The following is a 26,719-nucleotide window of genomic DNA, read 5'->3' on the forward strand; positions in this document are numbered from 1 at the left end:
TCAGCATGGCAGTGGAAGGTTTATGATCTCCGGCCCTATGTCCAGATGTCCTTTATTCAAGCTATGGAGGAAGCATGTGATCATATTGAAGCAGCATCCATACAAGGGTGGATTCGTCACTCCAAAAGATTCTTCCCACATTGCCTTGCAAATGAAAATATAGCCTGTGATGTTGACGAGGCCCTGTGGCCAGATCCAGCTAGGTGGAGAGATGTTTAGGTTTTTATTTGTTTATTTATTTTATTCAGTACTGAACTGGATATGTAATTTGTTACAGTATTACTGTAAGCTTACAGTACAATGGTACGTCCAGTAATAATGTATGAAAACTGGAATTTTTTGTTGTTGAAATGTTCAGTATTGACTGAAAGAAATCTTTTCATTAGTCTGCACAATTGGTGTCATGTGGTGTTGGTGAATTTATTTTTATTTACACTTTGTGTAAATGCTAAAAGTGTTTTAGGTTGAGCACAGGAGTGTTTAACTGATTCAAACAGAATCAGAGCATATGATAGTTGTGTTTATGTTATGACCACAAAATAAGTTTTTTTATAAGACATTGTATAGTGTTGACAAAAGTGTTCCATTTTGCAAATCATCTGTGGTGTTGTGCTACTTTGGTGTAGTGTTAATTGTGTGAAGGGGTTTGAAAAACCGGGCCCTGTTTTCAAAATTGTGCTTAAGCAATTGGAGAAAAAAAAAAAAAAAAAAAAAAAAAAAACTGTAATAAGAAATTAAATTATGTCAGAGCTGCAATGTGATTGGTTATCAGGGCAAATGTGATCCAATTTTGACCAAGTTGCTTACTCCAGTGGTAGAGGTGCAGACCTTGGCATCTCCCAAAAAATAAGACCATCTCTAGTAAAGTGTCCATTGTATGCACATATCTAAATCTGTTCAGGTACTTTTCACCTATTCTTTTATGAGTACTGTGAATTCAGACATACTACACTTTACACACACTGTTCTTTGCCTACTACCTTCCCAGACAACATTTACTCACAGGAGTGTTCCTAAGGTGCAACAGCAACCCAAACGATGGGCAGCAAAATTATGCTGCTTTAAACAATGACTTTGCTGCATTTGAAATGATATAGTTCAGGGTTTATATATTGTATTCAGTGAAGAACATACCTCTAGTCCGTTTTCTAAGAAAAGCAGTGTAGAAACACAACAAGCCAGCTCACTATGTTTTGGAACAGCTTCCATGTCCCTCATTCCCCATATGAATGTGTTTGTAAATATGAATTTGTCTGTAATAAAGGATTATTAGGAACACCATACTGTGTTTGACCCCCTTTCACCTTCAGAACTGCCTTAATTCTACGTGGCATTGATTCAACAAGGTGCTGAAAGCATTCTTAGAAATGTTGCCAGACTTGCCCATATTGATAGGATAGCATCTTGCAGTTGATGAAGATTTGTGGGATGCACATCCAGGGCACGAAGCTCCCGTTCCACCATCGGCTTAAATCCCAAAGATGCTCTATTGGGTTGAGATCTGGTGACTGTGGGGGCCTTTTTAGTACAGTGAACTCATTGTCATGTTCAAGAAACCAATTTGAAATGATTCGAGCTTTGTGAAATGGTTGCATTATCCTGCTGGAAGTAGCCATCAGAGGATGGGTACATGGTGGTCATAAAGGGATGGACATGAGGATTTAAAATGGTCAGAAACAATGCTCAGGTAGGCGCGTGGCATTTTAAACGATGCCCAATTGGCACTAAGGGGCCTAAAAGTGGTGCCAAGAAAACATCCCCCACACCATTACACCACCACCACCAGCCTGCACAGTGGTAACAAGGCATGATGGATCCATGTTTCTCATTCTGTTTACGCCAAATTCTGACTCTACCGTCTGAATGTCTCAACAGAAATTGAGACTCATCAGACCAGGCAACATTTTTCCAGTCTTCAACTGTCCAATTTTGGTGAGCTCGTGCAAATTGTAGCAATCTCTTTTTCCTATTTGTAGTGGAGATGAGTGGTACCCGGTGGGGTCTTCTGCTGTTGTAGCCCCATCCGCCTCAAGGTTGTGCGTTGTTGTGGCTTCACAAATGCTTTGCTGCATACCTCGGTTGTAACGAGTGGTTATTTCAGTCAAAGTTGCTCTCCTATCAGCTTGAATCAGTCAGCCATTCTCCTCTGACCTCTAGCATCAACAAGGGCAATTTTCGCCCACAGGACTGCTGCATACTGGATGTTTTTCCCTTTTCACACCATTCTTTGTAAACCCTAGAAAAATGGTTGTGCATGAAAATCCCAGTAACTGAGGAGATTGTGAAATACTCAGACCGGCCCGTCTGGCACCAACAACCATGCCACGCTCAAAATTGCTTAAATCACCTTTCTTTCCCAATTCTGACATTCAGTTTGGAGTTCAGGAGATTGTCTTGACCAGGACCACACCCCTAAATGCATTGAGGCAACTGCCATGTGATTGGTTGATTAGATAATTGCATTAATGAGAAATTTAACAGTTGTTCCTAATAATCCTTTAGGTAAGTGTATGTTCCGAGATTAATTTATTTCACTCAACGTTGATTTTCCTTATATTGTAACAGGTCATTAGTGGCAATATTTAGTAACTGTACATTAGTTAGTAGATTGTGTTACCTTAATAAGTCCAGGAAAATGCCAGAACCTCTCTATTAACAGTAGTTGCACTGTTGTTATGGACTATAAGCAATAACAAATAACTGTGATCAAGAATGTCCAAATGCCTAAACTTCATGTCCTCTGTACAAATTCTAAATCAGTGACATTCAATGCAGCGACATCAAAAATAATATAGACAACAGACACCAGAAGTATATATATATATATTTTCATTTATTCATTGATATTTAAACAGACTAAAAAGTTGTAAATACAACCTCTGAATGAAAGGCACAGTAAAATCAGACACAGCTGATATAATACTCAACTGAAATAGAAGTACAGTACAAAAGCAGACAGTTATTTATGGACGCAAAAAATCTCTCACGTGCCAACACCTAAAGAGACGCCATCCGGACACCGGTTTAGTTTTGACAAGAGCAGAGGGGATCTTCAGTAAAAATGGTTGATGGACACTTATTGCTTTGACTCTGACTGGCCAGAACCCAAACATGGAAATACAAAGATTAAAATCTTAATTCATTTCATTCATTTGCACTGGCAGAAACATCATGTTGAAAAGTGATTAGCTAGCTTTCAAAATCCAGGCTCAATGGAGTGATGCTGTCAGTCAAGCGCTAGCGTACTTCATTATCTAATGCATACTCATTAGCATACTGATCTAATTCATTGGTCCACCAAGTGCAAAATCAAACCAGGGAGGGGGAAAAAACAGCAGGCTGATTGCTCAAAGTTAAATGATCTTAAGTGTTGAAGACGTTTAATTCAATTTTGATTCATTCAATTGCAGAGCTGTGAAATTGAAATGTTAAGATGGATTTTAAAGATAGAAAGTTCCATTTCAGCCTGCATGTGCGAATACACGTTCACACATCAAGGAGTTTGATAGTGCCGCATCACGCCATGTGCTGGTACATTATGTATAGTTAATGACTAATTAGAGACCTGGACATCGCTCTGATTTAATAGCGCCACATAATTTGGATTCATTGTGGCCGTCTCTCTGGACATGGCTTGATTAATACAAATACAAACCTTCGTAACAAGTCTAACCGCATTCATGAATCTGCTCTGGGGTGGTTTGACTAGGCTCAGTTTTTAGGCTCTGCGCTTTTAGTTCAGAGGTTTGAGTTACATAAAACCAGACTCTTTGGTATATGCAAAGCAATTCCAACTCATTTCCCCTCTCCAATCTGCTCTAATTCTGTAGAGATTTCCACATCCTCTGAACCATCTCAAAATTATGCTTTACGCCAAACTCATTCTTCTTGGAATGTAAGTGAATCAATTAGGCAGAAGGCGTTCGCTGTAAAGTTTTGGACAGAGTTAATGCTCGTGGACTAACATTCCCAGCTGCCTTTCAGAGTGTCGCCATTTTTCAAGTAAGCCTCCAGTGAGAAACCGGAGGATTTTGACAATGGTGACGTAACCGCTGCCTTTATTGCAAAATAAAGCATTGAATAAAAGCAATGAACTCAAGACATTTCAATAATTTAAACTTTAACGTAAGCGAAACAAAATGTACACAGAACAGATTGTAGTGAATGACGATTGGTTTGAGATAAAGTCACAGAAGACCGAAGCTTCGTCAGACCTTCAAACCGGGATCCTCAAAACCTGAAGATGTCATTGGACATTATGGGTTTTGATTTTGTAGCATGTGATTGTCGTGAGGTTTTGGTCAGTTATGGGGTTTTTGTGATTGGTGGTATGTGTATTTAATCATGTGATTGTTTTGCTAATATTGTCAGTAATGTCTTTTCTGTTGAGATTTGCATGACAATCACATGCGATTAATTGCACAGCCCTATCGGACATTGATGGGTGAATGTTAAGCATTGACAGGGATGGGCGGTCATTACCTAGCGGTACTGCTTAGCTGGGTTAAATACTCGCGCAGTTCTTTAGCTGCCTGGAAGCGGCCATATCGCTTTTTAGGGTTGGCGCATTCGTCCAACAACACTTCGAGCTGGCCGTCTTTGGCTATGTGTGGCGGGGGGTCGTGAAGAAGTCCGCCGGAGCTGCCCCGCCACACAGCATATCGTGAAAGTAGATTTTGACATATGGCGTAATAGTTGTGGTCCACTGTGACCCGCGAGCACAACATGTCTTTAGAGAAGGAAAGACAGGCCTCCTTGTCACACTCCTCAAACTTGCTCTCGTACCAGACATCGTAGTTCTCAGGCTTATCTACAGGAAGATGACAGAAACAATAGTTAATAGCAGTTAATAGGCAGTAGTTAAAATGAACAACAGGCAAACTGAATTTGCTCTTTCATGTTTTATACGTTTTTGTAAAGACTACGACAAGTTTCAAACAGCAGTTGAGTCAAATGATGTGATGCTTATAAACACATTTATTATAAAAAGAATACAAAAAAATGCAATTAATTCATACAATGACTTGATACACCTCTTCTTGGATAAACATATTTTCAGTTGGTAAATTAGTGTCATTTTGATGTTTTTTTTTTTTTTTTTTTTTTTTTTTTTATGTCAGGGTGATACAACTGTCCTGGGGCCTGTTCCATTAAACAAGTTTACCAAATAAGCCAGGCTTATTTCAGTTAGTCTGACTTATTTTGAACCAAATCAACTGACAATAAGTCAGACTAAATGAAATAAACCTGGCTTATTTGGTAAACTTGTTTTATGAAACAGGCCCCTGATTTCTTAGTTGAGGAAATAATATACTATTAATATTATTATTATAAATTTCTTACAGGTTTTCAGAATTGCTAAAACACTAAACCCCAATCTCTGAACCAAATTCTCACTAGCTTAAACCAATTTGTCAAATAAAGCACTCTTTCTGCTAAACCTTAAACACGTTCAGGCAGTTAGGCTCTATTTGCAAATCGTATGCACTCTTTTTGCAAAACTCTAAACACATTCTCATTCACTTGAACACTTTTTGTGTGTTCACATTGTGATGCATTTGTGCTGCAAAATGCTAAACACAAGTGGAAAAAGTTAAACAACTAAAGCACAGTTGTCATCGTTTACACACAACGATTCAAAATTGTTCACACTTGTTTCTAATGATGTGATCAAACCAACTGTACAATATATGAGCCAGTTGAGAGTGCACAAGTGGCACAGGTGACTGAATGATGATACGAACAATAGATGGAAACAATCTGAGAAGGAGAGGAGGAAGAGTACATGTAAGAAGTGGAGGAAGAAGATGAGGAGAGGAAAAGTAAGGTTTAGAGAGTGTTATCAAGGCTGGATCTGTCAGACCAGAGGGTTTTTTCTCTTTGTCTAGCAAACAAAGACAACATTACTTGTGATTTTGACAAAGTCCTCAAGCCGGACTCAAGCACAAAGACATGATGCTGAAACAGAATGAATTTCTCACTGACCCTGATTTTACAATTGCACAACTTACAGTATTTGAGTGTACTGTAACATGCTATTCATTTAGAGTTTTATTTGACCTTTTTGGCCTTTGCAGTTGGACTGCAGAATTTTTGCAGTATCCAAGTGCTGAATATACAGTATGCAAACATTATTCTATTCAATATTCAGCACAATACTATTCTTGAAGAACATACAATAGGCCTATACCATATATTCACCTTATTCAGTTGCAATTACTATACTTTTTACAGAATTGCAAAATCGTTTACTCAATACAATATACTTTTTTCTGTAATGTTCTGGATGCTGTGTTCTCCAGTTTTCTATGTAGTGTCTAATGCATGCTCCGTAGTGTTTATTTTATTGACTCATGTGTGTGTGATCTGAGAGCACGGTTTAATTTTGAGTACAAGTGAAATGGTTTTGCGGTGATTGTTTGATTTTGATGGAAGAGTCAGAGGTTTTGTGAATTTAGTTTGAGTATTTGGATTTGTGTTTAAGGTTTTAAGAAAATGAGTGATGGTTTCAAGAAATGTGTTTTAGCAATTCAGAAAAACTATAAAAACTTAGTATTATTTTATAGTATGATATCTTTTTCTTGCTTCTTTTATACTATGATATCTTTTTCTTGCTTCATGAAAACTCTTATATTTTAAAAGCTTTTTGAAAATAATTAAGATGTTAAGGAAAATAAGCTACACAATTTGACATTTTAAACTAAATTGAATCTGATATAAAAATGATGTTGAAGTTTGACGTTTTTTGATGTTGAAGGTTTTTTTTTTTTTTTTTTTTGTTTAATTTTTTTTTTATGTAGAGATTTTGTTATTATTTGGAGATATTTTAAACTATGTTTTTAAAGTACAATTTTAAACATTTATGAAAAAAAGGCCATTTTCATTTTAAGATTGAAAACAATATCTGCTTTTTATAAATCATATTTGGTCATGCTCATTCAGTTTGAACACAGTGAAAATATCACTCAGTGGACCTAAGGAGCAATTTGTTACTTAGAAACAGCACAGAAGCAATCCGGCAGACATTTCTGAAGTACAGCGTGTTCCTTCCTTAATAAAGGGACACAAATTGACCTGTTTCTCTACCCAGAACACCGATCCATACAACCTTCATCTTCACACTTATTTTTCAAGGACCTTGCAACCAGTGCAAATAAATAACCATCTCTATGATGGGAAACTCTTTGGAGATGCAATAATGATCAAATTGATTAGAGTGGAAGAGCCCAGGAGATGCCAACCCCTAATCATGTTTGAGAAACTCGATGCACTCTGGCCCTTGTCCTTCCTCGACTCCAATGACTCATTCTGTGTTTCTGGCATCAGGCTCTGCCTCAGGCCCCAGACCATTGCCCAAACTCAATCATCGCTCAACACAGATCTGCAGATGCTGAGAATCAAGGTGAAGAGACGTCATTTACTCTGGTAGACGTCTGTATGACTGATGTGTGATCAGGCCCTGTCTTCCCTCTAATGCACAGACCTGTCACATACGTCTTTGCTGCAACATGAATATATTTGAGGTATCTGTATGTTAAGTGTTTTCTGTGACTTTTTGAATGTTTATATAGGTGTAATGATCATGAAAGACCAAGTTCTTAAAGGCTTATTCTCGGTAAAGTATGCATTAAACTCCATGTATATACAGTATCTGTAGCATGCGGTTAATTAGCTCAGCTTTTTTCTTTCTTTTTTTCTCCCTTCTTTGCATTAACAGCCTTACAATGGAAGCCTGGTAAGGAGGTGTGCAGCAACACAAATTAACACTATACGCAAATATAGCCACAAGCGGCAATAATTAGAGGCAAAGCACATCGAAATGGGAAATGACCGTAATTATTAAATTTATTGTAGAATATATATCCTCTGGATGCTGAGGATGTAGTGCTTTGGGTGAATTTTATAGCGCTCCCTAGTACTGAAAGTAATTCTTGCAATGGCCAAACGTGTCCAGTTATGTTTTTTGTTTTGTTTTTTCTTTGGCAGAAGGCAAGTCTTGGTAGTTACAACACTGGATGACACTTTGAGAAATTCGAGAAAGGATCAATGGACAAAGAAAATGAAAATAAAATAAATAAATCAGAAATTACATTGACAGATACACTGTTGAAAAAATTTGAGATTCATTTAACATTGAACATTATTTAAAAAGAGAGAACAACTTGCATTCAGAGGAAGTTTGAGAAAGTAATACTGAACATGACCTATGTCACTCATCTTATTCAACAATAGAACAGTTATAAATAAACCTACACAAATCAGTTGCCAATGCCATTATAAGGGAATGCAATACATTAGTTATCAATAGCTGTATACTAATTACAACAGATTGTAATATTATTGTATTGTGGGCGACATATTAGTATACAAAACTTTTCATAGGCGTCTATATTCTATTCAAGTCTGAATTCAGGTTGTCATCGTCTGAATCCCTTCCTTCTCTTTAGTATCTTTATAAACACGTCATCCTAATCTGTGCTGTATTACAAGTAAGACATCCGCCCATTGCAAGAGTGGAAGGAAGCTACTTGATCATCTTTAGCAGGCTAAGGAAACAAATGTGATTGCTAGCGTCAGTGGAGCAGAGACATGCTCCAGATCGAAATTCATTTTAGGCTGTGGCTTTCCCTGTGTCGCTGGTCTAGACAAACATTCTGTATCCAAGACTTGTGCTGGGCTCTCTCCAAAGCACTGCAGATAACTTCATTATGGAGCTGCGGATCAATGTCGCTTTGTGCTCTTTAAATACTGCACTGGTGAACTTGAAGCCTAATTGACTGGCCTTTTGTACCATCAATTGTTCATAACAGAGAGTCTTTTTTGGTCTCAATCTATTTGCACAGTTGTTGAAATGTGTTACTACGTCAATTTCTTGATGTACTGCAAAACTTCCTGTCAAATCTGATTACAATGTCTGCTATTCACTAACCAACCATACATATACACAAATTTGCACCAAATCATGATTCATCAATCAGTTTACAATGAAACTGATTCTAAATCAGAGTTTCTCCCTCTGCAAATGTATTAATGAAATTAATAGTTGGATGTGCCAGAACTTTCTTCAGTTAAACAAGGAAAAAACTGAAGTCATTGCATTTGGAAACAAAGATGAAGTTTTCAAGGTGAATGCATACCTTGACTCTAGGGGTCAAACAACTAAAAATCAAGTCAGGAATCTTGGTGTGGTTCTGGAGACAGACCTTAGTTTCAGTAGTCATGTCAAAGCAGTAACTAAATCAGCATACTATCATCTTAAAAACATTGCAAGAATAAGATGTTTTGTTTCCAGTCGAGACTTGGAGAAACTTGTTCATGCCTTTATCACCAGCAGGGTGGACTATTGTAATGGTCTCCTCACCGGCCTTCACAAGAAGACCATTAGACAGCTGCAGCTCATCCAGAACCGCTGCTGCCAGGATTCTGACTAGAACCAGAAAATCTGAGCATATCACACCAGTCCTCAGGTCCTTACACTGGCTTCCAGTTACATTTAGGATTGTTTTTAAAGTACTTTTACTTGTTTATAAATCACTCAATGGCCTAGGACCAAAATACATTGCAGATATGCTCACTGAATATAAACCTAACAGAGCACTCAGAAAATTAGGATTGAGTCAGTTAGAAATACCAAGGGTTCACACAAAACAAGGGGAGTCCGCCTTTAGTTACTATGCCGCCCGCAGTTGGAACCAGCTTCCAGATGAGATCAGATGTGCTAAAACATTAGTCACATTTAAATCTAGACTCAAAACTCATCTGGTTTAGCTGTGCATTTATTGAATGAGCACTGTGCGATGTCCGAACTGATTGCACTGTAACTTACGTATTCACTGTATTTTATGTAAAATCATTTTCTATTTTAACTGTTTTAAATTCATTTTAAATAAGTCAATTTTTAAATAATTTTCATAGTTTTAAAATTGCGTGTATTTTCTTTGTTTTTTTATTATTTTTCTTCATGATTATTTTACTTTCTTTTATGTAAAGCACTTTGAATTACCATTGTGTACGAAATGTGCTATATTAAATAAACTCGCCTTGCCTAAATAAGGGATGATGTACATCGAGCTGGTTGATATTGCAAGAATAACCCCCGACAAGGTGATCAGGAACCCGATGCGAAGCAAATGCTAAAATATATTTAATCCAAAACTGTTTTAAAATCTTACCAGCTTGTAGTTACCTTATAATCCATTACAGTGTACAAAACAATCGCTGCAAAATGGAAGCAGCTGCAATTGTATGGAATGTGAGAGCGAGTCCGCGATACCAGGATGTAATTAAATTGTACACATTATATCGAATTGACTTCTCATATTTTATTAGCTAAACGACCACCAAGAAAAACCCGGATGAGCCTGTGTTATCAGCTTTTATAGGCTGTTATCGAGGGCTAACAGACCTCAGAATGTTGCAATTGACCAATCAGAATCAAGTATTCCATAGAGCAGTGTAATAAATTTATATAAAACATAAGAACCAACAAAAAATGTAAATAAATAAACCAAATGTAAATGGATGGATATATATGAACGGGATGGATGGGTGGATGGATAAATATAAACAGAATGGATGGATGGATAAATATAAATGGGATGGATGGATGGATAAATAAACTGGAGTGAAATAATAATGTGGATAGATGATGGATGGATGGCTGGATGGACAGATAAATAAATATAAATGTTGGATGGATGGTTGAAATTTAACTAAATAAACCAAACTGAAACTAAGACAAACAAACAAATATAACATAAATACATCATCATTATCATTATTTATTAGAAATTGAGAAAACTATATGACCCTACAATATGTACCAGTAGGGTCACTTAATTACAGTTTCTGGGTTTAAACAAATAATAATAATGAGGTTAATTAATTAAAAAAAATGATGAAAAGCATTCTATCTTGATCTGGTATAGATTCTCCTTAAAATTTAAACAAATAATAATAATGAGGTTAATTAATAAAAAATCAACTGCTTTTGAGAATGGCACTAGCGTTTGTATTAAAAGATCTCTATATGAAGAACGGCTGTACAGAAGTTGTTGTGCAAGAAGCCCTTACATGGAGATCACCTGGGTGTGCATTATGGTACTCATCCATAGTCCAGAATAATCCAAATTCATTAACATCAATACAAGGGTAAGATATTAACCTGTGTACCAACCTGTTGTAAATCCAGTGGACATTTAGCGTGAGACTCATTTAGTTTTTGACTCACATAATTACAAAACTTAAAGGTAATTATTTGTGAATGAAACCCAACATCCTCAACATTGCTTGTAAAAACAGTGTTTAGCTTTAGTACTCCTTCAAAGCTGAGCTAAAACAATTTAAATTCATCCTAGCGGAGCTGTTTGACTGGTAAAAGGGGACACCCTCCCCTCGAGGGCTCGCTCCCACTTCAATGACAGAGCTGCTTCTGTGAGGCTTTTGGCACCGTGACAAGTCGCCATTAAAGAGAGACACAACTGGCGTCACTCTGTCCTCACGTGTGAGTCTCTTGTGCACCCGCCCGCACACAGACACATATTCTATCTAAGGCTTTCAGGAACAAACCTTGTTCTCTGAATAGTGTTCTATCTGATGTTGGGTATCTCCCCTGAGATTCTGGTCACAAAACACAAAAGGTACAACACAAAATGTCTCTGTGCACTGGTGACGCACTCGATGCTGATGTGCTGGGTGTGTTACAGCACTTTCTGCATCCTTGAGTTCTAAAGGCATCTATCAAGGCGTTTATATGCACAAAAATTCCAAAAAGATTCTTTGTATTTAAAAAAAAAAAAAAAAAAAAAAAAAAAAAAGATTTGCAATGCCCAATTGATATATATATAATATATATATATATTTTTATATAATTTTAATTTTTTTTTTTTTTTTGGTTTTTATTTATATAATTTACTTCTGTGATGCAAAACTGAATTTCCAAAGTACAACTGTTGCCAATATTGATAATTCTAATAATAAATCAGCATATTAGAATGATTTCTGAAGGATCATGTGACACTGAAGACTGGAGTAATGATGCTGAAAATTCAGCTTTGCATCACAGGAATAAATTAGATTTTAATGTATATTAAAATAAGCAAAACATTATTTTACATCATAATAATATTTTTTAATATTATTTTTTTTTTCTGTTTTTTTTTTGATATAAATGCAGCCTTGATGAGCATAGAAGATATTGTTGTAAAAAATTATTAATAGTTGTTATGATAAAATTTTTTTGGTCAGTGTGTATATGTGTGTGTGTGTGTGTATATATGTGTGTGTGTATGTGTGTGTGTGTGTGTATATATGTGTGTGTGTGTATATATATATATATATATATATATATATTCGAAAAGTCTTCCTGCTTTTTATCAACTCACAAACCCCCCGTAGTTCATTCATGAGTTTGGGAAACCGTGGCATAATGATGTTCATGATCACAAAAAAAAAATGAATATATTTTAGGTCAAAAGTAATCTAAAAGTAAAAAGTAGTCAGAACACATAACCTAATATAATCCAACAAATTAAATTACAAAATAATATTTCCATCATGCGATTTGTAATCAGTAATCTACCCAGCACTGTGTAAATGATTACAGAATTTACATTTACGGGTGAACGATTCCTTTAACAACATCAATTCAAATGTTATTTTTTTATACTCACATTATGTGGATTGTGTACATTTTTGGGAAGCAAATTTGTGTGTAGGATTCAGTTGTCACTACATTAAATCAAGAAACACTGTGTGTACAGATTGAGGTTCAATGTAGGGAAGATGCAATCTATTTACTTACTCTGTTTGATCAACCTCTTGTCGGCCACCACAACATTCTCTGCATCAACAACAATGACCTTCCCGTCCCGCGGGCCCACGGCGAAGTTATCGAAGCTAACGTCCAGCAGATAGAGAGCAAAGTCGAAGTCGTTGTTAGTAAGCTGCTCCGCAATGTCCATCAATTGCTTGGCCAGGTCTACTCTCTTTTCCCAGGGAGCATTGAAGAAACTCCACAGCTCCTCGCCCACGTAGTTCACCGCCACCATCCGCCCGCATGCACCCAGGTACTTTGCAAATGGCCAGCCTTCGTCTGACGGGAAACTCTGAGAAGTACACACAAGGGAATGATTTGGAGTTTATGTGCAATAAAAGTTAAAAGACCCTACTGCGTAACTTTCAAAATTCCCAGCGTACAACTTCACCAAACATCAAGTTCAAATAAAAACGTTTCTTCGGCCAAACTAAGTTGACTACTCTATGTGAACTTCAAATACCTTCATAGAATAACAGTAAATTGGACTATGGGGAATTGTGATTGGTTTGAATGCTGACAGCGGTGCTTTTGGTGTCCAGACGTCGAATTGAAATGTTTTGAGATGAAAGCTAACAGTCTTTTAGGAGGGCTACTTGAAGAGGGGGGAAAACACGACATCAATTGCATGCGAAACAGCAGGTTATTATTTTAATATGATGCTTGTTTTGTCTGACTCACATAGAGGCAGGAAATTTGTGGATGCTGGGGAGGCATCTGTCAGTTGTGACTTTACTTTGCTAGCCTCTTCAGATACACACAAATGAGGCAAGCAAAGCAGCTGTACCCCAGCAACTGGGATGGTCTCTCAGTGCCTTGAGTGGGCACGTGTCATTACAGCTTCTCTGTCTATTCCATCTACCACAGCATGGAAGTGTAGAGCCAATTAGATATAAAAGGCACAAATTAGAGCTAAATAGAAGGAAAAACCAAATACATTCACTGCCTGACTACACAATCTGGTTTATTCAGAGTGCCAGTCTATTTTAATGATTCATATTCGAAATGTACAAAACCCTCGTCTTGTTTTGTTCTGGGAACTTCCGGCTGATATTCAGAAATAATTTCACCTGCTTCATTTTTCCAAGCTACTCAAATGACTCATGAGAGCTTCACTGATATTGACAGACAGTGCAGCGCAAGGCAAAAAGGTGTACAACTGCAATCTGATTCTCTCTTATTTCACAGTCAGAGAAATTTAATAGTCTAGTTTAATCTGCCTCAGAATCTGGTTAAAGTTTAATGCAGAGTCTCATTAATATTTCATCATACACATATTATTTATAAATATACAATCAGTAAAAGGACGCAGAATAAAACAGCTTCTGTTCAGACCGAGAGCTTTTTGTTACACACTCTTAAACTGGTAATGCAGAAAGGGAGAACACAATATTTCGCCAGAGTGGCATGTCGCCATACTACTGTATTTAACACTACTTTTGCAATATGCATATTGTGCCCAGTATGCTAATACTGAAGTTTGGGGTGAAAGCAGGATCTCCAAGGTGGCATCGAGTCAATCTCAAATAACAGTGTCCAAGATCTTTCATCTTTGTATTTATTTTGGTTTTGAAAACGTTACATTTAATGATTCCAAAAATAGTCATATAATGTAACCATCATGCAAATGTTGATATACTCCTTGGACCCTGAATAGATGGAATGTACATATATATTCCTTTATAGTTATATATAAAAAATTCTGATTAATTGGCTGATTTATTTGCCCATTTTTTGTAGAGAATGTTTTTTTCTTCATAAAATTGCAAAAATGCTAAATATTCATAATTATTTGTCACTGACTCAACGTAATGAGGTCATGACAACAATGTAGCCCACTACTGTTCACAGTAACAATGTGATCATCCCTCATCAGTTATTTTGTGACAACCCCCGTCCTTGTCTTCCTCTCCATCTGTCTTTCTATCAGTGGTGTACACGCAGAAGCTAGACAGCTTTGATGTTGCATTAAGCCTTTGACTCTTTAGCCACAGCCTCTAAGAAGGGACAGATGAGATAAGACTCAAACTATCAGGCCACGCTCCAGTTAGGCCAACAAATCCAAAACACACACTCCCTCTAATAAGTGCTAAACCGTGCCAACAATTTCTACAAATCCAATTTGTTCCAAACACTATAAAATGGAGGGTGCAATAACAACAATATTAGCTCATTCTGATATTAGTAATTAGCGTGAGGCAAAGCGGAAGCGGGTATGAAGTCTGCGAGTAAGGCACTCAATACTCTATAAGAGGACTGAGTCAATCAGCAGCTTCACAGCACTGCTCACTCCCAGCACACTTCCTGTGTGGGTTTGATCAGGGGCTACTCTCCAGAAAGAAGGGGGAGAAATCCATGGAGAGGGGGTGAATACACCTCGCAAACCTCAAAGAGAGGGATTTGAATGGAAGAACAGCAGGCCAATCGCTTTTGTGTTGTGCTTTGTTGAAGTCTTGCTCTGTTAATGAGGGTTAAGGGTGGCCTTTAGCAAAGAAAGACCTGCATAAGGAGGCCCGGAGGCTGTTCGGCATCGCATCTATAGCTGCTTTTACGTAGTTCATGCAGTCTGGGACTCAACAAAGATGGCTGACCGAACTAGGGCCAGCGTGAAAGAGAGTTTATTTATTTAGCAAGGATTCTTTTTAACCAAAGATTTATAGCCAAACATTTCTTTTTCAAACAAATGCTTTTTTAATTTAAATTTTCAATTCAACCTGAAAAAAAAAAAAAAGGATCACTATTTTCACAAAAATACTAAGCAGCACAACTGTTTTCAGTGCTGATGATAATAATAAGAAACGTTTCTTGAGCAGCAAATCATATTAGAATGATTTCTGAAGGATCATGTGACACTGAAGACTGGCGCAATGGTGCTGAAAATACAGCTTTGCTTCAAAGGAATAAATTATATTAAAAAATAAATAAATGAATGAATAAATAAATAAATACACATAATAGTGTTTAAGAATGTGATACATTGTGGAATAGTGTATATCTTAAAAATACTAACTTTAAAAAAGTAAAAATGTAGTAAAAAATTTTATTATTTCAGTATGTTTTAGCCCGTGGACAGCTGACAAACGCTTTGCTTATTTGACGTAATAGCAATGTAAGTTATTAAGTATTTGTGATTTATGTGAATAGTTTATTTTGGATGAAATGTCATATGTAATAAATCATGTAAATGGTAAACCAGATGGATGAAAAAAAAAAAAAAACAACAACATAAGGAATAGAGAACGAGACCGAAACCATGTGCCCAGCAGATCTCTAGAGAATCTCACCCTGCTGAAAATGAAACAGCCTCAGACAAATGGCTTTCCTCCAGAGGAGCGGATGGAAAGAGTAAACTTGCAGTTTTTACAATGTCATGGCCTTCCAAACAGCATCTCACATGAGAGCATGTCTGTTATGTGCTTGTGTTTGTAATAGGGATGCACCGATACCGATACTGGGCCCGATTCTGCGCACCTGTACTCACACTCATTATCGTAAAAATGCTCTGATAACAAAAGCCGATACCAAACAGCTTGTGAACAGATCTGCGTCCAGAAAAAAAAAAACACTGAAAACAGAACAACAGAAAATAGAATGGAGTTATTAGAGATTAAGGATGTCTATGAAGTACATGTAAGTAATTGATATAGTGTTAAACATTCAATATTCACGCCTGTATAGCGGATGTGCGTGAGCTGATAAGCAGAGCGCACTGAGTGGATTGAGCGCGTGGCTGCACAGATGCATGAGCTTGTCGAATTAATATCTCACAGACATCACTGGAAAGTTTGTAGTTCGGTCAGATATGTCAAAAGCAAGTAAGTAAAATGATGCACAAGTTACTATAGTTATTTGATGGTAAGGAGAGTGAGAGAGAGAGAGTCCGAGAGCGCACACTTCTGTTGCATGATCTTGATTGCTGTTTGCTCCATATGCGCATGCATTTGTTTTAAAAATAAAACCTAAATATAAAACAAACTAAAATGATAGGGGCATTCACTATAAACAGCATTTATTTTAAACATCTGGCATGCACAACTTTATTTAAAGCAGAAGTGAAACTAGCAGTGTGAAATGTGCTAGGCTGTAAGTGTCTCTCTCATTCTGCACCAATACAAACATTATTTTAGGAAAATGTTTTGTGATTATAGTATTGAGCTGCTGAAATGGAGCTAAATTGAAGCCAACTAACATGATTCATAATATTATTATTTTGTTTCTGTACCCAATTATTATTATTCTTATTTTAATTGGACAGTATGTGTCGTTAAATTTGCTTCAGGGTTGTTTTTCCATAGTGCATAACGTTTATGTTCATATTATCTTATCTGTAAATTCACAAGTGTATTTCCATTTTGCAAAATAGGTTTATCCTCACAGTAAGCAAGCCTGTATTAAACATCAAAAAGACTTCATAAAATGAGTGAGTGCAACAGAGAAAGGGAGCGTAATAATTTGGTCTAAAATATTAATTTTGAAGGTTAAAAATGTAATATATTTTATTGAAATCCTACATGTAATGAAATAAATTATATCTTTATGAGAACAGGAACTGTAGATGGATTAAAACATGCAACGAGATATAAATGCAAGAAGTTTCCCTACATTTAAAAATGATCCTTATTTTTGAGCCTGGTTGACTTTCTTCTTAAAGGATAAATGGCAGTATAGACTAAGAAATTTATTTTTAAATGCAATTACATTTTCTAAATATACGTACAAAACCATTAAGTTGGGATTTGATTTTGTCAATAATATATTTAAATTATTTCATTATAATCTGCATGATAGTATTAACAGAACACAAGTATTTTAAATATAGTTTCATTGAGAATCGACACTCAGTCGACACTCAGATCTACAGTTCCTGTGGAACTCCAATTACGATATTTTGTGTTTTAATAAACAAGGAGAATAGCTGGGCAGCTAGATGTAGAATCAACAGCACCTACACTGGCTCTAATGAGAGACGCTGGTATCTTAACATTAGTCAGATACGGTTAGAGAGTGTGTACCGAAGATCGAGATGGCCCTATGACATGTGACTAACATGCCTTTTAATTATTCCACATGAAATGCAAATATAGGTAAAATGCCATATGTGCTGATGTTTAACAGCATGGCATGAACATCAAGCAGATGTTCTTGTTAGTCTTGTCTTGTCCTGTACTGAATCAGTCACAGAATTAATTTCTTCACCAAGTAAAATTTCCGTCACAAACTTCTTGTTGGCTTGTCTGATTGTCTTGTAATGCTGCTGTTCTGTCAGCCAGCACCTTCTTACCCATTAAACAACCCTAACAATGATACAGCACAGCAGTGATCAGTCCATATAAGTTTAGCATACCCAAGCAATTTGAGAGAATGAGCTCATGGACAGACTAAATATTAACATTTCTATAAATTCTCTTGTCATTTGAGGTTTAACATAAGACTTACATAAGAAAATGTCTAAAATACATAGGTAACTCTGTAAATTAGTGTCTGCAAATCTGCACAAGGACTCAAATCTAGAAATAGAACAGCTTTGGTAGGTAACTCTGTCAAAAAGTTTACTGGTTTGTTGGCATGTGGGTAAGTTCAAGTGCATGAAAATTCTAGTGTCTGCAAATCTGCATAACTGAAAATCACACTGTATTTGATGCAAACTAACTTGACTAAATAAAATTAAGGAAAAAAAATCATAACGGATATTTTCCTTTTTTTTGGGGCAACATGCGATGTGAAAATTGAGTAATTTTATTTTTCCATTTGTTTTCCCCATGCTTGATCAATTTAATAAATTAGATCGCATAACCCTTTAAAGTCACCACTCGCAGCAAGTTACTTATTTGTTCGTTTTGGCCACAGCCGCAACTTCCATATTCGTTTTTTTAAAATTTAAAACCGCCAATCCCAAAATACATTGCCTGAGCCAAATAGTCTGCAGGGAAAAGACTGATTATTTGAAGATTGATAAGTTTCGACAAGATTGATTTTTGAGCCAAATAAGGCTAAGAAAGATAAGATAAGATAAGAAAAAACAAAAAGATAAGATAAGAAAATAATATAAGATAATATAAGATAAATGTCAAGGGATTGAAGTTTCGACACCATTGTTTTTGAGCCAAATATGGCTTTAAGAGTGTTAAAGTCTGGTATTGGGCGGGGGTTTTAGTTTTAGAATTAGGGATCTTGTTGCCTTGGCATCAAGATGTTTGTGTTTACCAAAATAGATGTTAAGTGCAACCCTAAACTACAGCTTAAACGGTCTCACTACAGACAACAGCAATTAACCTCCCAGTGTTTCACGTGTAATCGTCACTAACCGCCTTTCTCATGTAAAATGCTCTGCCAGGGTGTGGTGAAATTCTCCACATTTTCACAGTCAATCCCTGGGATCTGCAACAAACGTGTCAGGACAAGCATTGAGTATACAGATGAAGGGTGAGTGAAGAATTGCTACAAAAAAATGCAAAAAAAAAAAAAATTTAATAAAAAAATGCATTGTGGACGAAAATATCCTCTCACCGGTTGTGAAACATATTACAGAGTCTGATAAGCCAATTTAAAGGGCTGTTGAGAAGGACTAAACACAAGTTGTTTTGTTCTTCACATTAATTGACTGCCCTTTTCCCTCAAACCCCATCGTTGACCTGCGGTCCGCCACGCAGGCGTGGAAGCAGACCAGTCCCCGTCTGACATTTTGCTTGGCTATTAAATTTTAAAACAGAGTCAGTCTACAGAGAGATCTCGTCCCTGCGGGGTGCAGTGCTTATTCTACAGCTGGGCAGTCTTTTCTCCCTTCCCCCAAAATCTCCCTCTCTGCATCCCATCCCAGACTACAGACCACCAATCCACCAGCTGAGGACAAGGACGAGTGAAGAGAAGGGGAGATAACCTGCTGAAGGTTTTTCTACTGTATACTCAGTCCACGGGTCTATTTTTGAACAAGCACAGGCAACCAGGGTTTGGTTGTTCATTTATGACATGAACAAATATATAGGACGGACACAATGTGTGCAGATCATTTTGATTTGAGATTTAAAAGAAAACTTACATTCTTTGTGTTACCAGCTCAGATCTTTAAACATTAGGCATCTACCCCATTGAAAACAAAGTAAACAAATCATCTTTAAAAGGAATTTGGTGGTAGTCACTGACTTCCATATGGAGAGAAAAAAATACATAAAAATACTATGGAAGACAATGGTTACCGTCAACTGCTTGGTTTCCAACATTTTCAGATATATTTTGTGTCCAGAACAAACAAGTGAGTGAACAAAGTGAACAAACTCATACAGGCTTGGAACAAGTGTGAGAATTACAGAATTTTCATTTTTGGGTGAATTATACTTTTAATATATAAAACAGCATTTATTTACTTTTTTTTTTTTTCTCACAAAGATATTTCTAACTACATTTTCATATGGCACTGTAATAATATTGATTATTAATGTCAATATAATGGGAAAAAAAATCAATTGAATCAACTGAAATTATACTAGTATTTATCACTAGTAATATTATTATTTAATATTGTACTAGTATTCATTGTACTAAAATTGTTACTAGTATTTAGCAGCTGCATCACATATAGCTAATTATTTATTTATTTATAATACAAAGATAATGAGAAGAATTTGTTCGAGAAGTGTGATAATTTTAATTAACTTAAACTTCATTTTATTGCATGAATAAGGTTTTTTTTTGCATGTACATATATATATATATATTTATTTATTTATAGTACAAAGATAAATAAAACTGTACTTTAGATCTGAATAAGTTTTTATATATATATATATATATGTATTGTTTTTTTTACTTTATGTGTTATTAATTTTTGATGATATTTGGCAATATAAGTTAATAAGTTCATCCAAGACAGCACAGAGACATAGGGGAAATGGCATAATAAAATTAAGCATATTTCAGTTCAATTAAAAAACATACTTATCCAATTTATATATAATGTGATTTGGTTTCATGTGGCTAAAATGAATGACATTCAAAAAATAACAATTTAAATTTTTTTTTTTTTTTTTTTTTTTTTTTTTTTTCCCGGTTAAGGGTTCCCTTTTTCTTTGGGGGGGGGGTCCCACCATACCCAAACCTAACACTAGTTATGAAGTAGGCTACACCTTAATTTTACCTCTAAATTGTGAATAGCTCAAGTTATGAAACACCTGTAAGAGAACCTTGCAAAACGGCTGAGGTGGTGAGAAAACATCTGCTTCAAGAAAAACTAAGACTACATATTCATTTGGAAGGTGTGAGTTTTATTAGCTGACAGGACTGCAAAAGTGTGGGAGGCACCAGTGACCACCAGAGTAGAAAAAGAACTGTGCTTTCCCGTTCAATTTCGTCAAAGGCATCATCCTTGAACCAAAACAACTACAAAACTTAAATAATAAAGATTTAGAAGCAAAAAAAAAAGTGTTCAGAAACTATTTAAGTACAAAACTGTGTGCTTATGAAAACTGACTCATCCCATAAACCAGCACACGTGTTAATTAAGGTTGGGCCGATATACGATGCCATCGTCTATCGCCGATGGCTGACAGACATCACAATGTTAAGCTGATCTGTTTTTATTTAATTCTCTCTTACTTTACCAAAATCCTGACCTCATTTGACTCCACAATCCAGGGGGAGCTTTCAGAAGTACCGTTTTGCCATTTTTTCTCCAGCTGAACTCACAAACTATGTCAGGTGCAAGGAGGAACGTCTCGACAAGCAACCAATCTGGAGGCAAGCACTGCACCCTTGACTGCATTAACCCCACAGGCCTGTCATGTCCTGTTGTCAAGCTGGCTGAGCAAGCAGAGCCTATGCTAACGCGGGGGCTGTTAACAAAGTACCATGCTCCTGGCTAAATTTGAGCAAGGTCACCTAAACCAGCCTCTACATCTATCGAGCAATGACCTCATGCATCACAGTTTCACAGACAGAAGATAAAATGCAGTGAACGTCGGCTCATGAAAGCGTGAATTAATAACAGTCTCTGCAAAGAATGTGGGTCACATAATCTCCTCAACCTACTCGAGAAATCAGCAGAGAACAAAGCATAATGCTGTATTAAAGGTTCAAATCTTGCTGGTTGTCAGAGGAAAATTTTATGGTTTATGTAGGGTAAAAGGAATACAATGGTTGGCTTCAGCATTTCATGGCAGGACTGTGGGACTTTTAAAACAAAGGCCTTTTATACCGCACGTGATTCATTATTTCTGGCCATTGTATTAATTTCTAAAAATATTTATTCCTTTGGGACAAATTGCTTTCCACGTGACTTGCAGCACCATGATTTCAGCAGACAAAAAAAGGGGGCCTGTAGTGGGCCAACCTTACAACAGTGCTGAGGATTGGTTTCCACTGACAAAAACAGGCCGGTTTCTCACATAGCTGAGAGGAAGGGCTGCTTTCCTGCCAGAAACCTCACAGTAGATTGGAAACTGAAGCAGTGGTAAATGGCGTCATGGCATTTTACAAAAATACAAACTAAAAGAAGTGAGAGTGAAAAGTTTTGTGAGGGAAAAACAAGTTCTGCTTGAATTAATTCTTAGAAAATGAGGCTTAGATTATGGATGGCTTAATTACAGTACAAAAAAGCACAATGTAAGGAAAGAAGTTTTTTTTAGGAAAGAAGTAAAAAAAAAACCCTATAATATTTGTATTTTAAAATGACACATCCAACTTATTTTTCAATGCGGAAATAAGCCGTTTTCTGTGAATGTGCGAGACTTCTGGTTCATTAGCCACTGTAGGGAAATAACAAGAAGAATAACAAAGTGCAGTAAAGGCAAGCCTCTACGGACACCTTGGCAATTGAATTGCCATTGGTTATTACATTTTTTAGATATAGATATAGATATCTATATATATATATATATATATATATATATATATATATATATATATATATATATATATATATAGATATATATATAGATAGATAGATAGATAGATAGATAGATATATTCTCTTAACATCAGTCAGTCAAGCTTTATAATATGATAATCAAGTATTATTTAATGATAGAACTTTAGTAATTAGAATTAAAACTTGATAACCCTGTTTGAATGCATATTAGTCATTTTAACTGAACATTTTAACTGGACTGGTAGTGGTGCTTTTTTGGTCATTCAGTGTTTCTGTAAAAGAAAAAAAAAAATTGTTAAAAAACAACAAAAAAACAAAAATACTGATAAGATAATAATGATACAAATTCTACTATTTAGAACAATAAAAAACGCAGTAAGGATTACTAAGGATTAAAAGGATAATTCACCCAAAAATGAAAATTTGATATTTATCTGCTAACCCCAAGGGCATCCAAGATGTAGGTGACTTTGTTTCTTCAGTAGAACACTGAGAATTTTAACTCAAACCATTGTAATCTGTCAGTCTTATAATGGATGTGAATAAGAATCATGACTAAAACATACACGAAAAAAAAACAACTGGCAGTGCTACATTTGCTACAAGTGCCTGCACTTCAGCATCCGTATATGTAACGCTGTTCATCATGCTTGCGAAATAAGTTGCCACAATGTTTACAGTATGTTACACTGCTTTTTAAATAATGGCAGGCGAGGGCGTTTTCAAACGCGTTTGGACAATCAATGCATACATACATCACTGGTAGTACCAGTTGTGCTGGTTAGACCCTGCTCCGGAGTAGGAGCTAATTTGGTTCTCAAAAAAGGCAGTCCGGTACTAAAAACGTCCAAAATGGGTAGCTCCACAATTAGTTCTGGTATTATGAAAAGGTTCCTGCGGTGTGAAAGGCCCTACTGACACTCCCAATTGAGATTGTAGATAGAGTGTCAATGGTCCATTTGAGAGATATGTGGCGGTTATGCACTTATAAGTCTGTGATCCGCCGTAAAGCAAGAAGAAGAAGACGCGTTACTGCAGGCAATTAAGGAGAGTTCTAACAGTTCAGGCATTGCAGTGCATCTGATGTAAAAAAAATAAAAAATACTGTTCAGTTTCTTGTACAGATGGATCGTTTTGTGTCTTTACACATCAGTGTATCGTCACGAGCCACAGGGTTTAATTTGGTTTTGTTTGTGTATGTTTTTTTTTTGTTTGTTTTATTGTATGTTTTAGCCATGATTCCCATTCACATCCATTATAAGACTGAAAGACTGCAACGGTTTGAGTTCAAAATCTCAGTTTGTGTTCTACTGAAGAAACAAAGTCAGTTGATAAACATCAAATTTTCATTTTTGGGTGAACTATCCCTTTAATGAGCTGCTGGATTCATGAATATTAATCAGTTTTTGTGCGTTCGCTCGAACTGATTTGCTGAAATCAAAACAGGGATGATAATATGAGCGCCAGCCAATGAGATTGCCATCTGTGCATTAGTTCTGTCACTACTGGAAAACCCGGCAGTTCTTAAAAGCTGAAGAATTCCAAAGGAACGCCGTTATTTTGACAGGAAAATACAACAAAGATCATCGTTTACATGTAGCATGTCAATTCTCTTTCTCTCTCTCTGTGTGTGTGTGAGACAAAGCGACGGCAAGTCGTGCGCCTTTACACTTGAGTTTATGATACGTCAAATACAGGTGCGCTGCGCATTCATTGTGATGAACTGAAAAATAGCACAGATCACTTGACGGAGAGTGAAACGTTCAGTCAGTGTTCAGAGAGTGAAAATATATCTGTGCTAAACTTATACTTAGCCTCCAACTCACACACTGGTGAGTAAAATCTGAGAATTTATTAGCCATTGGCTAATATTAGACATCATTTAGTCACCCAGAGTAAAGATTTAGTCACATATTTAAGTCATTTACTCGCAATGTAGAGGGTTGAAAGGGTAAAACTGTTTGCACTACAAACCAGCGTGTTCCTAATTATTATAATACATTAAAATAATAAAGCAAGTCACAACAGTTTGCAATATCAAGCAGCAAAACGAGCTGTTTTGTACAGCTAAAAATAGCTGGAAGCGAATGAGACCAGAAGCCAGACACATTAAATTTACAAATGGCTGCGCCCAAAAATAAGGTTAAAAATAAGATGGACACTAGAGCGGTAATGTGGTATTTTGGACAAGGAAGGATGCTAATTTTGTGGTATTATTTAAAGTACCTTAGAATACAGTAAATACAATTATACATGAACAGTGTAGATATGTAACTAAATTTGCCAGAAACATGGCAGTAGCTCATTTGCTTAAACTATTGGTGTAGTGTAGCTTTCCTATTACCACGCAACTTTTGCATAGAATTAGCAGTGTAGCCCAACAAAAATTCACATTGCTGTTTGTTTATAAATTGCATTTAAACAAATTTTACAACCAAGTGAGGTAATAATCAAACACTCTCATAAACTATCTTTTTTATCATACAGTATGTAGTGTAGTGAAGTCCCAGAGAGTCCCCTTCTAATTTTATTCATTGTATGTAGTGAACATATCTTTGTTTAATGCTGGCACACTAACTAAAATCTTCTTGTGTCAGGTAAATACACTGAAATATTGCTCACATAAATATTGCTCACATAATTCAGAGTGGTAGTTCCTTTTTCGTTAGTAGCTTTTTAACCAAATATCTTTTTTTAAGGAATAGATTTCCTGTAGTTTAACTACTTTTAAACTCTGGTTGGTCAAACTACTTTAAAGTAGCTTCCTCAAACTTGTATATAGATGAATGATTAAATATATGTTAATTGTGATCTGTTGCCATCGCTGTTCCACCACAGACCACAGTGGATGCTAAAACTACAAGGTTGTACTTGAAAGAAATGAAAGTCTAGCCTTCTAAAACAAAAGAGAATGGTCTCCGGCTTGGTGTACACTCAGCATAGATGCCATCAATTCTTAATGAACTGGTGCGCAACCATTCATTTCATTCTATTCCTGAAATATTACAGTGTTTCTTGTTTAAGGAATAGCCAAAGGCACTAAACCACCCTTCAGGATCTACCAGAAGCTCCTCTGGTGCTTGGAGAGTTCAGGTTATCCAGAGTACTCCCAGGGGGAAGGGATTTCCCATGCCAATGGTTCACAAGTTCAGCACAGAATGAACTATTTATGAGCACTGGAAAACATGCAGAAACAGCTCAAACAGAATAATGATGGGCGGAATCACAGATAGACGGAAGGAGAAGAGGTCCTGGAAGTGGACCGGAGGACTGGATAATAAATCACAGAGTGCTTTGAACTGATGATGTTATGGCATTACAAACATGATGGAATTATCTGGATGGCAGAAAGAGAGGCACTGCAGAAGAAGCAGAAGCAGAGAGTGAGAAACAAATACAGACAAAGGAGGAGGCCACCAAATGACAGGAACCACACACAACTAATCAGATTTTATAGATTGGGTTGATCTCGCCTTTGTTTAGCAAATGCCAGAGGGTGTCAGGACCTTGTGATAGATTAGAGGTCAGCAAGACACAGAATGTCTTCAAAGGGCTTGTGTTCTTTTGTTGTTCTGGGCATTTACCAGCTGCGGTCAATGACAAGTGAAATTGAAATCGATCGTCCAATTGTAAATCAGTATTGAAAATTGGTCAGATAGTGGCCCTTATTATCATTGCTATGTCAAGATAGTAAGTAAAATGGTATGTCAGGAGGAGAGAAGAGAAAAAAAAAGCATATATGAAGGCCAAAACAGTACAGTGACTTTCAGATACATTATAACTGTGCTGATAGGAAACCAGCCTATTCTGCAAGGCAGCTTTTGCGATTAAGAAATAAAATCGTAATGACCATTAAGTTTTTAATTAATTCAAAATTCTTTAAAATATGCATTAAGGCAAGCCAAATCCACCAGCTTTGGCCTAAAAGGCTGCAATTAAACACTTCCCAACTGAGGTCCTTCAAGATAACAGGGGCAGGACTTCAAACTCGATAATTGTGGCTTACAATTTACGCAGGCAGGGATGGAAACAGAGAGGCAGGGAAAG

General features: G+C 36.4%; 1 protein-coding gene across 2 annotated transcripts in view; it reads right to left on the reverse strand.

The window, feature by feature from the left end:
* Positions 1 to 4,396: 4,396 nt before the first annotated feature.
* The window catches only part of LOC109059169 (divergent protein kinase domain 2A-like), a 30,621-nt gene continuing 8,298 nt past the window's right edge, over positions 4,397 to 26,719 (reverse strand). The window contains exons 2-3 of one of the 2 annotated variants that reach the window (XM_042714082.1): positions 12,803 to 13,106; positions 4,397 to 4,810 (exon numbers count right to left, since the gene is read on the reverse strand). In XM_042714082.1, the coding sequence (XP_042570016.1) occupies positions 4,479 to 4,810; positions 12,803 to 13,049 (579 nt within the window). In that variant the 5' untranslated portion in view covers positions 13,050 to 13,106 and the 3' untranslated portion in view covers positions 4,397 to 4,478. The remainder of the gene's footprint in view (positions 4,811 to 12,802; positions 13,107 to 26,719) is intronic. The other variant, XM_042714081.1, reaches the window with a different exon arrangement.

This window comes from Cyprinus carpio, chromosome A24 (genome assembly GCF_018340385.1).
Source record: "Cyprinus carpio isolate SPL01 chromosome A24, ASM1834038v1, whole genome shotgun sequence".
NCBI classification, from domain to species: domain Eukaryota; kingdom Metazoa; phylum Chordata; class Actinopteri; order Cypriniformes; family Cyprinidae; genus Cyprinus; species Cyprinus carpio.